This window comes from Scomber scombrus, chromosome 7 (assembly GCF_963691925.1).
Source record: "Scomber scombrus chromosome 7, fScoSco1.1, whole genome shotgun sequence".
NCBI classification, from domain to species: Eukaryota; Metazoa; Chordata; class Actinopteri; order Scombriformes; family Scombridae; genus Scomber; species Scomber scombrus.
Window position 1 is genome coordinate 21,871,261 of NC_084976.1, and position 16,918 is coordinate 21,888,178.

The 16,918-nt window shown below is 40.0% G+C and overlaps 1 protein-coding gene across 1 annotated transcript; it reads right to left on the reverse strand.

Moving 5' to 3' along the window:
* Positions 1-903: 903 nt before the first annotated feature.
* LOC133984052 (polycomb protein SCMH1) lies at positions 904-15,950 on the reverse strand. The gene is made up of 14 exons (XM_062423297.1): positions 15,896-15,950; positions 15,544-15,614; positions 15,168-15,402; positions 14,733-14,821; positions 14,200-14,446; positions 8,553-8,797; positions 8,014-8,226; positions 7,312-7,438; positions 6,955-7,155; positions 6,418-6,588; positions 3,612-3,737; positions 2,686-2,817; positions 2,002-2,135; positions 904-1,795 (listed from the first exon to the last, which is right to left on the reverse strand). The coding sequence occupies exons 3-14, from the start codon at positions 15,364-15,366 to the stop codon at positions 1,676-1,678; spliced, it is 2,004 nt and encodes a 667-aa protein (XP_062279281.1). The 5' UTR covers positions 15,367-15,402; positions 15,544-15,614; positions 15,896-15,950; the 3' UTR covers positions 904-1,675.
* Positions 15,951-16,918: the final 968 nt, after the last annotated feature.

Below are 16,918 nucleotides of genomic sequence, written 5' to 3' on the forward strand. Positions count from 1 at the left end.
GTTTTCAACCCTACATCATATGTTTTCCTGTTGTCACTGGGAGGATGTGGTTAGATTTTCTTGTCTTGTACCAAGTTGCTTCAGTAGACACAAGTCATTTTCACCCACAGGCCTAATAGCCCACTCATGTACTGACAGAAATAATGATATATATTTACCAGAAAAAGCACAGACAATTGGCTCACATAAGCATAAAAAGAGGGTCTTTAAATAATGGAAGGTAAATAAACTGACTACATGGCCATAGAGCAGAAATAATGATCATGCAGCAACAAAACAAAAACCAATCATATGAAGTAGTTTTCTCATTGTATAATATCATATGAGATTATCATGCTGAGTCTACCAGATGGAGATATGGCCACCCATGGCAGTGCATGTTAGTGAGTCCCAAGGAGAAACACCAAGGAGACTTGACTGTGAAAAGGCCAAAAAGGGCTGTGCTGCCCCCTGTAGGTGGACCTCTGTCACTAGAAAAACACTGAATGAAACCAAATGAACTCTTTAAAATAAAAATCTGAATGCATACTGATAATGCAAGTAATATGCACATTTTAAAACCAAAATTATTTTTAAAAGATATACCTTTTCACGCATGTTGTATATGAGTCTTTATATGAAAAGCTCAGGAAAATATGATCCTATTTCAAATAAGTGAAGGCTCACTTCCTGACGAAGGCTTCTTAGCCGAAATGCGTAGAAGTACAGTTTTTAACATGTCCTGCCCTTAAAATAAAGGCATTTTATTTTTTTCCAAGATGAATGCCTTGGTGTCTTCCTATTTTCAAGTGAATACATTGATTGATGTAGCAACACAGAAGTGTAAACATGATGTAATCACAAATAAGTGCAAAATCTAACATTGTAGAAGAAAAAACTATAAAAACCCCCCAAACAAAACAGTTTAATTATTATATATTTATTGAACAATGTTAAGTATGATAGGGCTCTCCATGTAGGAACTCTAATAATATAGTATAAAAAATTAAAAAAGTACAAATAACAAAGACAAGACAAGGCATTGTAAACAACATTCAGAATAAGAGAAAAAAACAGATTTCCTCATGGCAGTATTTTAAGAATAAATGTTTTGTTGTCCTTTCATAAAACATGATTTTTCCCCCCATGATCAATATTCTCGCAGTTTCAAAATCCTGCCTCAAACTGAGACGTTTATTAGAAGCATTCCCAACTATTGGAATGAATGTAGTGATATCCTTTATTCTTTTAGGGTTTTCTTTCTTTTAGCATATCTGACACAAACCGTTCAAAAAGGCAAAAATACAAGTCCATATATTCATGAAGTACAAAATATGAAATGTACAGAATAAATGTAACATAATAAAAGCAGGCCAAAAAAGCCTTCTACAGTTGAAATGGCCACATATGACTCTTCAAGTTATACTGAAATGCAAAACAGATGACGGACAAGTGGGTGATCCTACGTATCCCATGCTGCCTTAGGGCTGGATTGTGCTACACAAAATAAACATTCCTCATTGGATGAGGTCAGGACAGGGGTATGTAATACCGGATATGGTGATTTGATGGAAGTTGCTACATGTAATGGTCAGTATATGTTCAATATGCAGTGCATTATATACTGATCCTAGAACAGGGAGGCAGGGGTTGGAATTTAGTCCTTTGGAAGGTTGTGGCTGGTCAGCTGACCTCCTCAGGCCCGTTTGAGCTTGTCGATGTGAAAGGTGAGTTTAAGGGCTGGACCGAGCTTCAAGCCCATGTATTTCATCATCATGTCGCTACGCAGCAAGAGGAGTGCTTTCCCATCAATCTCCTGTAACAGAGGACAGGGAGAATTGAGAGAGCCCTGCCCAGTAAGTGTATAAAAGTAACAGATGTACTAAATAAAAGATGATGTATAGTAGTGAAATATTTTTAAAAAAGTCTATTTGCAGAAAGTATACATCAATTGCAGAGAAGAATAGTTTAATATTTTATTATAAGCCAGAATTCTCTTTATCATTATGAGAGTATACATACATGTTTTCTGAAAAGGTCAGCATGTGGTGCCAGCACTGGGTCGATGTCTCTGATATACTGCATGACATCCTCTACTGTCCACAGGTTGGGGTCCTGACCACTGGGCCTGGGGCTCTCCCGAAAACTGCCCGAACCTGAAGGAGCACAAGCACATATAGTACATCTATGAAGACATTCAGGTCATTCATGAGGTTATTTACCTCAACTGTTCATGTCACAGCAGTTTTCCCCATCATACACTTTACATTGCTATGCCAAAATATTATTATTAGAAATACATGTTGATTCAATTACAGAAGTCAGAGCTTTCCTTTGCTTTGTGCATGGGCCGATCTTTAGCCATTCAAATTTAGTTTCAACTATCAGTTAGTGCTGTTGTTTTCAGAAATGACGGAGCTTTAAAACCTGTTTCATCCTCTTTCACAGCAAGTAACCCAATTTTAAAAATCCAATTGCCTGTCTTTGAAAAAGCCGTTTCATCCTGATTCTTGTGGGAAACAGACTTCTATATACATTAATTTATTTACCATTTTTAATGATATGAAACAAACAACCAAAAACTACACTCAATCAGTCAAACCCTATGCACAGTAAAATTAAGAGGCTTCTTTTTCAAAACACAATCAAATCGCTGTGTAAACTTGTTAGACGACACATATGTTTCCTGTGTGTGTCTCTTCCAACCTGTGGAGTTGTTATGATGCAGCAGCTTGGAGGGAGACCTTAGCCCAGCTGTTTGGCCTGTGCAGTTTGGGGATAGAGGGCTCTTCTTTAAGTGCTCTGATGCAGCAACGTTGTTCTCCATGAAGGACTCTCCTGAGGACAACAGAGACAGCAGTGAGATAAATAACTATAAATAGATGTAAATACTTAACAATCCCTGAAGTGGCCACTGACCTAAAAAGATACATCATATTAAATATAATTAAAATGCTGAATGTAAAGAAGCATTACAAAAGGAATGCAAATAGCTCGCTTATTCTCATGAAGTATTTCACAATGTAACCCTTTTGATTAGTATGATAGTAGAACGTTTAAGGGGGATAAAACCCTTTTATAAAGCTCTGATTCTCCATTAATTTAATTATAATCTGAGGAAATTGAAAGATGATTAAATGATTAATCTCTTGGCCAAGCAACGTACTTTCACTAACTCCTAAGCCAAGAGCTTCTTGTGTTTTACCACCTCTTTTATATGATCATATTAACTTAACCACTACGACTATTGAACTTCTTGGAATTAAATGTCTTACATAAAATGTGGTGCAGCATTAGAGTTGAGAGCCACTGTTTATGAATACTATATACATGAGTGGAAGGCTTGTTTAATCAGTGAAATTCTTTCATTTACCAACCATTTTTTTACTCACAGAAGACATAAAAGCATTAAGCCATGGCATTTCACAAACGAGACATTCATACCTCCCATATTGTTTCTTCTGAACACTTACGACATCAAAAGCATTATTGTTATTAATTTCTTCAACTCTGTTTAAATATTAAAAAGCAGAAAATAAGAATGCCTTTATACAACTTACGGAAACACAGGGATATGAGGGGTTGTTTTCACTGCTGAAAAAATAATAATGAAAACCACAAAGTTAATGTACCATCATTGGAGTGTCGGGGGATTTTGGCCAGTTTCTGAGGCAGGGGACTGTTATAGGACTCCTGGAGGAACCGCTTAGTGCCTCGGCCCGGGCCTGTCGTCAGGTTATCTCCAAAACTTCTTCTATCTAAAAGCAGCACATAGGGAGGAAAGAATACCAGTTCATGTAGCTAGAGGCTAAACAGTTCTGTGAATCGCTGGGTCAGACATACCTGGAGCTTTTAAAGATGGGGAAAAACAGCAAACTCAAAAAACCTGTCAAGCCATTTTTTAAAAACACAATTTGGTTTGTGTCAGTGTATTCTATTTAAAGTGTCATGTTTTCACTGTAATCATTAATTAATTCTTGTATTTTAAGAATCTAGAGCAGCATCTGCAACAACACGCTCTCTCAGCCAACCTCCATTGTAATAGCACAATAATGTTCTGCGCAATCACATTAAAGGGTTTTGACTTGCGAACAATAGGAGGTGATCTACGACATTTACAACAAACAATCGGCATGGCAATGAACAGCCTGACATATTTCATGCAAGGTTTTTTCCTCCATCCAGATAAAGCATTTGGCTGTCAGTATGCTATTAAATGACTGTACAGCTGGTAATTAATGCATTGTGCTTTATTTATCTTGTTCCCAAGAACTCTAAACTCTGTCGTCAGAAATGGATGTTTCCCACAGTAAAACAAGTAAACATATTGTAGATTTATTCAGAAAAGGCACATGATGTATATCCCCTGAGCACTTATAAAACTTGTTTGTTAGAATTCCACTGCCACAATCTCCATGAATAAGACATTAGGCCTGTCACCAATATGTTATCGTCTTATTGTGCAATATATTGACATGACCTTGATCATTTTTGCTGACTTCAGTATCTTCCATTGTGTGTATGCTTGTTTGTTTGCTTAAGAATGTCACCACCTGTGTGTAGCGACTGTGCAGTTGAGAAACAGAGAGAGAGAGTGAGTGAGTGGGTGACGGTGAGGTTGGCGCTGGCAACTAGAGCAGCAGCAGAGTATGAAGTTAGCAGTATAGCTGTGAACGTAGCAGTGCAGTGTGAGTACAGTTGAGGCTATTTGTCAGTGAATAAATGCTACAACTCCTCAAGACCCAAGCCGAGTCCAGTATCTTGCTTGCCACCTCTCGATTAAAGTGAAGGCGGTTAGCCTCAAAGTTAGCAACACTGGATTATCTTAACCTGACTAGGCTCACTTAAGGTGGACCAGGTATTCACATAATGGTGACAATATCAGCCGCCACTTAATAGAGAACAGAGGAATGTCTGACTCCTGAGTGTCTCCCAAGTGTTGCTGCGGTGGGAGTTGTGAATTTGTTTTTGTTTTCTTTTTTAAAGGCAAACAGAAAAGGAACTTTTTAACAGAATGGCTTCTGACATTTCTAGACTCTCTCAAAACTCTTCACTCTCACTAGTGAACATATGCTAGGGGTGGATGGGCTATACATGTGGGCTGCATGTATGGTGTAATTGAATAATGTGATTGTAGAGGTCCTGGCACCTCCAAAATAGGTAACTATGGTATTTGAACTGGAATTAGCATGTTGACTGCAACTGTGGTATAAAACGTTTTTAAATTACAATAATATTGTTTATCTTAATCATTTCTGGGACAATATATCATTCAACAAAAATAGTTATGACAAGCCTATAAGATTTTATTTTGCTGAAATACACCACATACAAAAAAGAACAAGTCAGGGGCATTCTTGGGGTACCTAGAGACCCCATGAATAAAATACTGTAAAAAAACAACCATCATAGCAAAATTATAACTTATTTCTTTTCAAAACATTATTAATGTTAATTAATGTTATGTGGAAAAAAACAGAATATTATTATTTTAGGAAAGTTAATTTGAGGATTATGTAAAACTAAAATGTATACTTTTCTTCTTTGCAATGTTTCTTCTTGCAGCTTTTATCCAAAGTACAATCTTTCCACAAAGCCTTTAAATGACTGACAGAGTTAGGACCCATGGCAAACATGAATTCAATAAGTTGTTCCATCTATTAAAACGGCAGAGGCCGAATTGGGTGCTTTTGACTGGGATTCCCTAGACCCCAAAACATTATTTTGTTTTGTTTTGTTTTTTTAAAAGCATGGATTAAATCTGAAACAGAAAGCCATTATATGACAAGTCACAAAAAAATTGAATAATAGGATGAAGCACCTGTGAGATCTGGGGTTTGCAGGTAGCCCAGTTGATAGGGTTATGTTAAAAAGTGCAGTTGATTTAGATTTCATAGGAACTGAGAAAGGAGCTTTAATTGAATGCCTTTTTGTATTTTCTGAATATATATCTAAAGCATGTGATATGAGGCAAAAAATATGATCGATAAATTCCTCATTCTCAATTTTATATGTATTGCAGACTATTGGGATATAAATTGGATCAAATATTCAGTGTTGCACTAATGGACGCATATGTAGATTTGGTTTTGTTTGGATTTGTAAATTTGTCTCCATTATGGAATAACTCCTGGAGCGTCATTTGTTGGAAAGTTATGTTTATGTTTGGTTGGTATTAATGTATTGTGCTGTTAAATAATGGTGGGTTAACATACCAGAATGTTTGGTTTGTTGTTGCAGTTAACAAGTCTGAATAATTCCATGAGGCGTGGATCATGTAAATGATGAGAAACCAAAACAAAACTATTCACTCATTCATTGCTGTGACTGAAATACAACATTTAAATACAGCAAACACTGTATCAAATCCTCCTGATAATTATCAGGGTGTATTTGTATGAAAGTGTGAAATCACTCTATGAGATCAACAGCACTGACCTGTAGTGTACGTGTGACTGTCGTAGTGCACGCCACCTCTGGCGACAGGCTGGCTGCCAAACAGAGGATCGCAGTGAAGGTTGTGGCAGAGTTTTTCCAGGAAGCGGAGGACGTAGGTGACACTACTGACTGTGGGCAGGGTCAAGGTGTGATGCTGCTGGTCAAAGTAAGCTGCAAAAGACACAGGGAGGAAAGGTCAGAGGTTCAAATGCTGCTTAATGAAGTGTGCACTCTTTTGTTTTCCATGGTTAATAAAAGCACAATGTTCACTTGTTATGTCTCATTTACAACATAATTAATAGGCAATATATTTGTTTTCCAATAATATCATATATCTATGCTCAATGTGCAGCAGTGTTTTGTTGCTTGTTTCACAACCACTCCACTTCAATTCAAGATAATTGAATAAAGATGTCTACATGCCACAATAAACATGGAAAATACAACTAAGTAAGCTGCTTACATTTCTCTTTAGTGAGGACTTTCAAAAAGGTATACACAGAAATCATATTCCTTCTCCAATGATGTAATCCCCACCTGAAATGACTTCACCGCCTTGGCCAGACTTGAGGCAGGAGAAGACTGTGGCCTGGTTGTGGGCAGAGTCCACACACGCCTGGACGCACTGCTGAAGCACCGAAGAGGCCCGGCCTGGCCCAAAGTGGTCCGGGAGCTGCTGGATTCGCCGTTGGTCCAAATGGGGCCCCACCTTGCCGTACTTGTTTAGGTACACACAAACTATGGGACAAAACAACAAAACAGATGAATCAATTATTAAGGATATTCTTAAATCTCATAAAAAAAAATTAAAAACCATTTTGCTGATTTAACAGGGGTTTTCAATATCTCTGCACCACAGAGTCAATAATATCCAGATCTGTGGATATCACGTACCTGTGGGAGCCTGTAGTGCTGAGTTTGGGATGGTGGCGTTGTCCAGAGGCACAGTGCTGGTGTCGGGCTCTGGGGTGCTGCTGGTGGGAGACGTGGGGACGGGATTAGGTACCACGCGTGGTTTTCTCTGGATACAAACATATGTAAAGACATTTGAAGCATTTGTATATATGGTTCATTACCATCAGTACCTTTGATGAAAACAGTTAATACAAATATTGCTCATTTGTTGCCGGCATTTATCATTTTTATATTTAAGCCAACAAAACCAGGTATTTTCCTGTAAATATAACAAGGTGTAACATGGTGGAAAACAAAGCAAAGATCAAAGGCGAAATTCATGACTCTGCCAAGTATCTCTCTTCAATACATTATTGGGGCCTGATGAGTGGCTTTGAGCTGCCAACGTTTGTTATGGACAACCACTGTGCTTTAATAACTGTAGATGCCTTTGAAATGGAAAACAAGCTCAATCCGCCTTACTTTCAGAGCACCAACAAACAGCATGACATTCATTTATGAATTTTAACCCCATATTACACATGACAAAACAAAGCATTCTTTTCAATTTGACAGTAATCTGAAATATAGTAGTTGCCATGTTAACTCAGGTGCGTGCTGTCTAGTCTAACTGGTAAGGGAAGTGACAACAACGACATTATGACATGAAGTCTGTGATCATGTGTACGCAGTGGATGCTACCTTGCTGCCAGGCTTGGGCCCTCTTTTCTTAGGGATCTTAATAGGTTCTGCCTGAGTCTGAGCCTGCTGCAAAGCTATCCTCTGTGCCCAGTTGGCAGGCAGTCTGCCTCTGGGTCGCCCTGGGCCTGTCACTGGCCGCCCTGGGCCTGTCACTGGCCGTCCTGGGCCAGCCATGGCTTCTTCCAGCCAGCCAGTTCTCTTTGCCCAGCCCAGCTGCAAAAAAGAGCAAAGGAGACAGAGTCAAGTAGGGCTAACTCTTCATGCTGTGAGACTCTACAGTAGTAACGCTCCCTCCAGCAGAAAACAAAGTGTGACATATGGTCAAAAATGTTTACATGTAACCAAGGCTGTCATTGTGAAACAACTTGAGCATTGTTGCTCATCAGAAATGCCCTGTGTTACAAATGACAGAAACATCGGGCCATTTTAAGACATTCAGTCATGGGCAGTTACTTACAACATGAGATTTTAACTGAGACCTTGACACTATTAGGTCACTGAGGGTCTGTCCCTGGTATCTGTAACAACATCAGGCCTACCTTACTGCCAGGCTTGGGCCCACGTTTCTTGGGGATCTTGATGGGCTCCAGAGCTTTGCCTGGCTGGATGCTCTGTGGTCCCAACGCTGATCCCTTCTGACTCCAGGGCACCGTCACCTTGGTTTTCCTGCGGCCAGGCTTACGTCCTCTCTGAACCGGAGGCCTGCCCACCGTGGGGGCAGAGTGCATGGCTGGGCTCTCCACACTACCGTCTGTCAATGCTCCAAGGCTCTTAGGCAACACTACTGTGTGGGCAAAGATAGACAAACAGACACACAAGAAAGGAACGTTGAGTGAAAAGCAGCGGGATAAAAAGAAAAAATTAAGTCTCAGCATTTATTCACATTCATTATTGTATCTTATCAAATACAGTAGAATGAGTGATGAGCCTGACTAAGTTCACACTCTCTCACACACACACACACACACACACACACACACACACACACACACACACACACACACGTGGCTTATCAGGTTTTACCATTACCTCACTTCTCCTATAAATACTTTGCTCAAATGCTGAATAACAAATTAACCTACCACCTCCCTTCTGCAAGATTTTTTAATTATAATAATAAAAAAATCCTTCAGTTTGTTCGGTGCAGAGCTGCATTTGGACTGTTCATAACACCTGAGCTTATATTTCTCACAACAGCACAACAGCAGAGGTCAAAGAGTCTCAGCAGTCAAACAGCTTTTCTTTCTCTGTAATAACACGGAGGACACAACACTACTTCACTCAGAGTGTAGTGTGCTTCACACTGAGAGAACAAACAGGTAGAGAGAGGTTATATCTAGAAGTGTGTGTGGCAGTTTGCTTCACAAGACTGCTCACATTCACCCCTTTGCTTAATGTTTAAGTTTTGTGAGTACCACAAACAATATTACATGTACTTCCATTCAACTGTTGAGGCTGCAGAAATTTCAAAGATGGATATTTCAGAATCTGATTAATAAAACCAAAACTATCTGCATGACCACATAATACTAGAGCAAAGTGAGAAAATATGTTTTTTCATAACTTGGGTTGACTGACTCTTTAACTTTCCGGATTTGGCTTGAAGAGCTTTTTACTGGAATGTTTGAGGTATAAACACTAATATATTTATATTTTTTCTTGTCAGTTAAATGGACATGATACTTATGGTGGGTATATGGGGGACAAGCAACAACATATGAAAGTACTGTATCATGAAGTCTGAAAAATCTTAGCTTGATTAACTGCATAAACTGTGATCCATACCAGCCAACAGAAGTTGACGGAGAAGCAAAGGAAAAACGGAGAGCTGTTTTAAAAGAAGTGACGTTTTTCGTTGGTTTAACTTCCAAGTCCCTGTTGGCAAGATTTAAAAGACATTTGTGAACACCTTAAAAGGCAAACAAACACCTAATAAAGAAGCAAGCTGCTGACAGCAGTGAGGACATTATTTAAATTAATCTCTCAAACGTCCACCAATGAGCACACACTATGCCTTTCTTGATGGGAAGCAACATGAGGGAACAGGCACATGGTGAAATCATTAAGAGAGGGTGTATATTAAACAGATAAAAGCAACCAAATAAGCTGTGTGCTTTATATAAACCAACACAGCTGGAAAAACTTCAACAAAAAACAACCACAGTGAAAAAAAACACAGTATAAGCCAAGATAGCTGACCTTATATGCACCTGCAAGCCTACACACACAAACCTACACACACAAACCTACACACACAAACCTACACACACAAACCTACACACACAAACCTACAAACCTACACACACACACACACACACACACACACACACACACACACACACACACACACACACACACACACACACACACACACACACACACACACACACACACACACACACACACACACACACACACACACACACACACACACTTAAATGCGCTGGTATTCATCCTGGATCAACTCAGGACAGATTTACGAGAGGAGCGGCCACATTCATTAACACAGGTCTTTGCCCATGGGGTTGTATTTATTAAACACACTTTCACACGGGCACACCAATCAATGCAAAGCTCGCTCTGCAGGCTACTGGTACATTTTATAGAGAAGCCACTATGAAGCTGAGAAGAAAAACAAGACACCAGATTGATCCTCACAGATTTAATGATTCCAAGATAATATGTTTAAAAGGTTTAAAGAGCTCTAGGTTATGTTGTTCATTGATCAACAGCAACTCTTATAAATACATCCAAACAGTCGTGTAACAAGCAAACTCTTGTTTTTTTCCCCTCTCCCCTGAGTGCACTGAGTTCATTGAGTTCACAAAGCCACCACTGCCGGCTTCATATTACAGGAAGATAACTTCTAAAGAGCTTTTAATCTATCACCCCGAATGCATTTTTGTAATTTGATTCATCTTAACTTACCTCTCTCTTGCCCAAACGAAAGTCAAAAAGTGACTGGTTGTCTGTGCAGCTGTCCTCAGATTCACCCTCTCCTCCTGCCCTGTCCTCCTCTCCCACTCTTCCTTTGCGTCGCTCCTCCCTTCTTTCTTTTTCCTCCCTTCTCTTCTTCTCTCCTCCCACCATCTGCCGACAATGTAAACAGTCCAACTTTCCCAGCATATGTCTTTCTTTTCTCCTGGTTTGTGCCCCCCGCTCTTAACTCAATTCTCTCCGATGTGTCTAATCAGAACCTCAGTCGGCCAGGGTGCCAACAAGAGGCCTTTAGAGGGGCATCCAGGCTCGTTTCAACCACGTCATGGCCCTTCCAACTCTGCCAACTGGGCAAGTGCCAGGCCTTCATAAAAACACTAGCAGGCTACAAAGACATGTCCTGCCTCCCCATTTCCCTCCTTCCTTTTCCACTCCTTCAAACACTGTGAATTCTAACAGATGAGTACAGCTGACCTTGTGGCTGACAACCCTTGTATTCCCTACTTTAACTCTTTAACATCACAAACTGAACTGGATGTCATTGGATAATGAAAGACAACTCAAAACAACATGTTCATCTGCCGTTCATTTGAAATTATCAGGGATTAAAAATACCAAACTTGTGCCAATGCCTTAATCAACTGTTGCTAAAGATGCCTTCAGGCAGACAGTGCTCACCATCACACCACAAACCATGATGCACAAAGCCGAACAAATACATGCCCCAAAGACATAACAGTAAAACTCCAGATAGATATATATCGATGAAGTGTTGATGAAACAGGTTCATCCTTTTTGAAGCTTGTGTTTGCTTTTTTGTTGAGAATTGTTTTAAATTAACTGTATGTGTACAACTTAATTATTACATTTTAAGTATACAGTGCATTCGCAAAGTACTCAGACCCCTTCACTATTTTCACATTTTATTGTAAACCTTATGCTAAAATCATCTGAATAATTTCCCCCCTCTCAGTCTACACTCAATACCCCATAATGACAAAAAATGCTTATAAATGTTTTTTTTTGCAAATTTATTAAAAAGGAACAAAACTGTTTTTTTTTACATTGACGTAAGAATTCAGACCTTCTTCATGGTACTTGCATGTTGAAGCTGAAATACCTTTGGCAGTGACTATAGCCTTGAGTCTTCTTCTTGGGTAAGCCACTCCTACAATTGCCATGGCTGTGTGTTTAGGTTTTCATTAAGGGTATTTCTGTACACACTCCCCTCCAACACCTGTGAACATCCAGGGAATGGATTGAGATGGTGACATCTTACAAGTACCTGGGTGTTCACCTGAACAATAAACTGGACTGGTCAGATAACACCATTGCACTTTAAAAGAAAGGCCAGAGCAGACTCTACCTGCTCAGGAGAGAAGGTCTTCAGGAGTGCAGGGGGAACTCCTGAAGACCTTTTTTTGACACTGTGGTGGCATCAGCCATCTTCTATGGGGTGGTCTGCTGGGGCAGCAGAAATCGCAGCTGACCAAAATGTGTGAAGGAGTGATGTAGCAGGTCCTTCCTCCCTGCAGCTGTCAGACTGTACAATTATTGTTATAATGTTATTGTTATTGTTTTTCGTTCTTATTTATTGTTCTTTATTCTTTCTTACTGATGCTCTTCTATTTTTACTGTCCACTTGCTGCTGTAACACTGCACATTTCCCCATTGTGGGACTAATAAAAGGAATATCTTATCTTATCTTTCTCTGTCCAGCTTTCCCTGACCAGTTTCCCAGTCCCTCATCAGCAGGTGATGAGTCATGCCTGGTTTCCTCCAGACATGTTTCTTTGAGGCCAACACAGTTTAATCTTGGTTTCATCAGACCAAATAATCTTGTCTGAGGGTCCTTTAAGTGTTTTTTTGCAAACTTCAAGTGGGCTTTCCTGTGTCTTTCACTGAGGAGAGGTCTCCATCTGCACACTCTGCCCAGATCGGGGGAGTGTCGCACTGATGGTTGTCCTTCTGGAAGATTCTGCCATCTCCACACAGGACCTCTGTAGCTCAGCCAGAATGACGCTCCAGTTCATGGTCACCTCACCTCTCTTTTCAAGGTCCTTCTGCCCCAGTTGCTCAGTTTGACCAGGCAGCCAGCTCTAGAAAGAGTCCTGGTTGTTCCAAATTATTTCCATTTAAGAATTATGGAGGCCATTGACCTTTTGAGAACCTTCAACGCACTATAATTTATTTTGTAGCCTTCACCAGATCTGTGCCTTGACACAATCCTGTCCCTGAGCTCTGCAGGAAGTTGCTTTGACCTCATGGTTTTTACTCTGATAAGGATTGTCAGCTGTTAGACCTTATACAAAGGTGTGTGCCTCCAAGTCATGTCCAATCAACTGAATTTACCACAGGTGGACTCAAATCAAGGTGTAGAACCATCTTAAAGATGATCAAGAGAAACTAAAGGCACCTGAAATACATTTCAAGTGTCATATCAAAGGGTCTGAATATGTGTGTCAATGTGATATTTCAGTTTTCCTTTTCAATAAATTTGTTTTCACTGTCATCATAGGGTATATATAGTATAGATTGATGAGGGGAAAAAATACATTCTAATAATTTTAGCATAAGGCTGCAATGTAACAAACTGAAAAAAGTGAAGGGGTCTGAATACCCTAAATGAGCAAACATATAAACATATGTGACCACCCCCTGTATGGTAAATGTATTAATTAAAAAGCAATATAATGTTCCTATATAGTTGTTAAAGGATTCACCCAAATTCCAAAAAGCTCACTTCCCTCTACTGGTATCAGTCCATGCAGATGCATTTAGTTTCATATGCTGAGATATCATGTCTGAGATTTCTGCCTCCGTGCCAAAACAGAAGAGGTGAACAGAATTTACTTTGTGTTGCTTATGGTGTTGAAACAGTAAATATAAAAACAGAAATAAATAAACAGTATTTTGTCTATCCAGAAACAACGTACTGGGGACAGTGTGTTCATAGTTTCGTAACAGAGACACTGGCGTTTTTAACTTTTTCATGTAGTTTTTTTTTTTTCCTGCAATGTATTGAGCACAAAAAATGTTCCTCCACTGTACTGACATAGAGACAGAAATCTTAAGAGACATGGGCAAAGAAACCAAAATTATCTGCAAGGTCAAAACCACTAGATGTAAATGAGAAATACCTGTTTTTTCTAATTTGGGTGAACAGACACTTGGAAACCCCCCCCCCCCCCAAAACAAACAGTATAACAGTAAACAGTAAAACTTCCCACCCACTGTTTAGACTCAGACCTTTGGTCCCAGGCGGCTGCAGGTTGTCTCCAGTGAGGGCGCACCAGCCAACAGGGAAGATGTCACGCGAGTCATAGCGGCAGTAGTAGTCAAAAGCTCCTCTCCAGCCATCAAAGGTGACCAGCACCTCGACTCCACGCAGTGCACCCACTGTGGCCGGGCAGATGAAGTGGGGATTTTTACGGTCCACCGCTTCCAGCTTCATGCCCACCTGGAAGGAATTCTGCTCTGGGGCTGGAGGCTCCTGCTGGGGAACATGGAGAGAGAAAAAAGGGGGTCAGGTATGGAAGTTGAAGTGTTAATATCTGAGCATGTATTAGGGGGAGTTCAGTAAAAGCAACCAAATAATGAATTTTTGCTTGCTGATTCTTACATTGCTAACCACTTTGACAATTAGTTATCCTTTGTGGGACTGTAAAAGACATCAGTGAAACATCAAGGGTTCCTCTAGTATACATTATGAATTAGTGACTAAACAACCAGTTTTTAGAGTGTGCATATGTGTGTTGAGCTTGTGAGCCTTGTACAGGTACCTTGTGAAATATGCGAGACGGTGCCATCTCAGCTCCATTAAGTGTTTTCAAAAGGAACATTGGCCAAGAGGACGCATTGAGACGAAAACCTGAGGGAGAGCACAATTGTTGTAACTACTCACTACAGCTTAAACATCTAAAGGTTGTGTGATGAGCACAGTGACAAACACTATCAACAATACTTTGTTGTAACAGTCCAAATAGGCAGACAGGGAGTGCTTGTGTCTTTTCCCATTGGTGGTCATTACTGAAATACCCTGGGTATGTGGCTTTCTAAGCTGTGTCAGGAAGTTATATATAGGCATAAACATGACACACTGACACTCTTTGCAGTCTGTCACTGACACCTAGTGGACAAAATGAAAATAAACATAAGTAAAAGTAAATAAAAATAAGTAAAAATAAGAAAAGGTAGAGTGAGATCAGTATCTTTACCGAGTGGTGGCTGCAGCATGCCTCCATTCTTCTCACAGTTGCCAATAGGCTGGATCTCTGAGGAGTCCACCAAGCGCCAGAAGTCATTCTTGTTGTCAGACCCATCTAAGCGTAAGCGCAGCCGTGAGCCTGTCAAGCCAACCACTGTTGCGATGCAGGTGGACGTGGTGTTTCGTGGATCCTGGGCCTCCAGCTTCATGCCCGCCTTGAACTCATTAACTGGAGGTGTGAGGCTCTACAGATCAACAAGTGTTAGTGGGAAGGTGGCAGCAAAGTAACAACAGTAGTCAAATAATCACAGGTGAAATTCTTGTCAATAGATTTAATGTGGACAGGTAATAGTGGATGTTCTGCAAGAACACATAATCTTGCTCACCTGTCTGAAGCAGGAAGCAGGTGCAGCGTTGGCACCCGTTTCTTTCAGGTATTTCTCCCAACTGAAATGCCCTGCAAACATATCCTTTTCATATTACAACAGTGTTTTTCAAGTTTGATTAGTGTCATAATCAGTTTCCAGGCAATGTTTTGTGAGTCCAAAAGAAAGACAACAAAACGAGGGGGTTAAATGGGGCTTACGTGGGGCTAAAAATCCACTTTCAACATTTGTGGCGAACTTCACCTCGATGATTAATGACACAATGCTGAGGCAAACCCTTGGGCACTGTTGTTACCCACTGGAATTGCACAAAACTTGCTTCATATATCGCTGGCTGCTGTGGGTTATTTACCTTGGTACTGTGAGGGCACCCGCGAGGGTCGTCCACTCCGGGCATGCTTGATCCTTCTGGCATCTTTCCACTCTATAGCTGCAGGAGCCAGAAAAGCCAAAATAAGCTCTCATCTGCGGGTGGTTTTCTCATCAGTCAATACCTTGCAATACCTGCCACAATCACTGCTCCAAACATTGTCCGAGATTACAAGACTATTATAGGATAATATACCAATCTGCCTACACAGGAAAAATATGTCATACTTCTAGCTTAACCTGCAAGCTACTGTGAACACATGTCTGTTTATACAAATATCTGGAAAAATATAGTTATCATATGGAAACAATCCTTTGTTACCTTTCTGCGGCACAGGCTTCCTCATGCTCCAACAATACTGACCAAGCTCACGACACAACAGTGGCCTCCACTCTAAAGACAAGAGAAAATACACAAAAAGTAGCTTTGTTACAGCTTTAAGAACCCTCCAAAGCAGAAAAAAGAAGAATTTGGTGACGCTCATTGCTGTGACAACTGAATTGAAAATACTGATCCCTCTTTTTCCTGTTACTTTGCTTTAAATCCAAACTTTTCAAAATAACCAGATATGGCGTGCTGAATTTGATTAATATTTGCATTACATGTAAGCCCTAAAAACAAGTTGTCTTAGGGTTTGAGGGTTATTTCACATACTGTAAGCATTACATAACTTAATTTTAAGTACCTTAAGAGTCAATCAAGAGTTTAAGGGGTTCTTTGAGCTCAAACTAAATGATCCGTATGTTTGTACGGCCATGTTTCAAAGTGAAACCACAGTAATTGGCTTTGTAGCTTACTGACTTTTCATTATTCATTAATCTGGCCATTATTTTCTCAACTTAAAGATTCATTGGTTTGCCTATAAAATGTCAAAATACAATGAAAAATGCTAGAATTTAGCAATGTGACTTCTTAAAATGTTTTGTTTTGTCCAACCAACAGTCCAAAATCCAAGGAAATTCAGTTTACTATCATGTATGACACAGAAAAGGCTTTAATCCTCAC

Excerpts from the sequence above, each read along its gene's own strand:
- LOC133984052 (XM_062423297.1), bottom strand. The coding sequence starts at position 15,366 with ATGAAGCTGGAGGCCCAGGATCCACGAAACACCACGTCCACCTGCATC. Across the intron at positions 8,227-8,552 it reads GGCCCAAGCCTGGCAGTAAG|CTGGGCTGGGCAAAGAGAAC; the intron begins GTAGGCCTGATG and ends TCTTTTTTGCAG. Across the intron at positions 3,738-6,417 it reads CAGTCACACGTACACTACAG|ATAGAAGAAGTTTTGGAGAT; the intron begins GTCAGTGCTGTT and ends TGCTGCTTTTAG.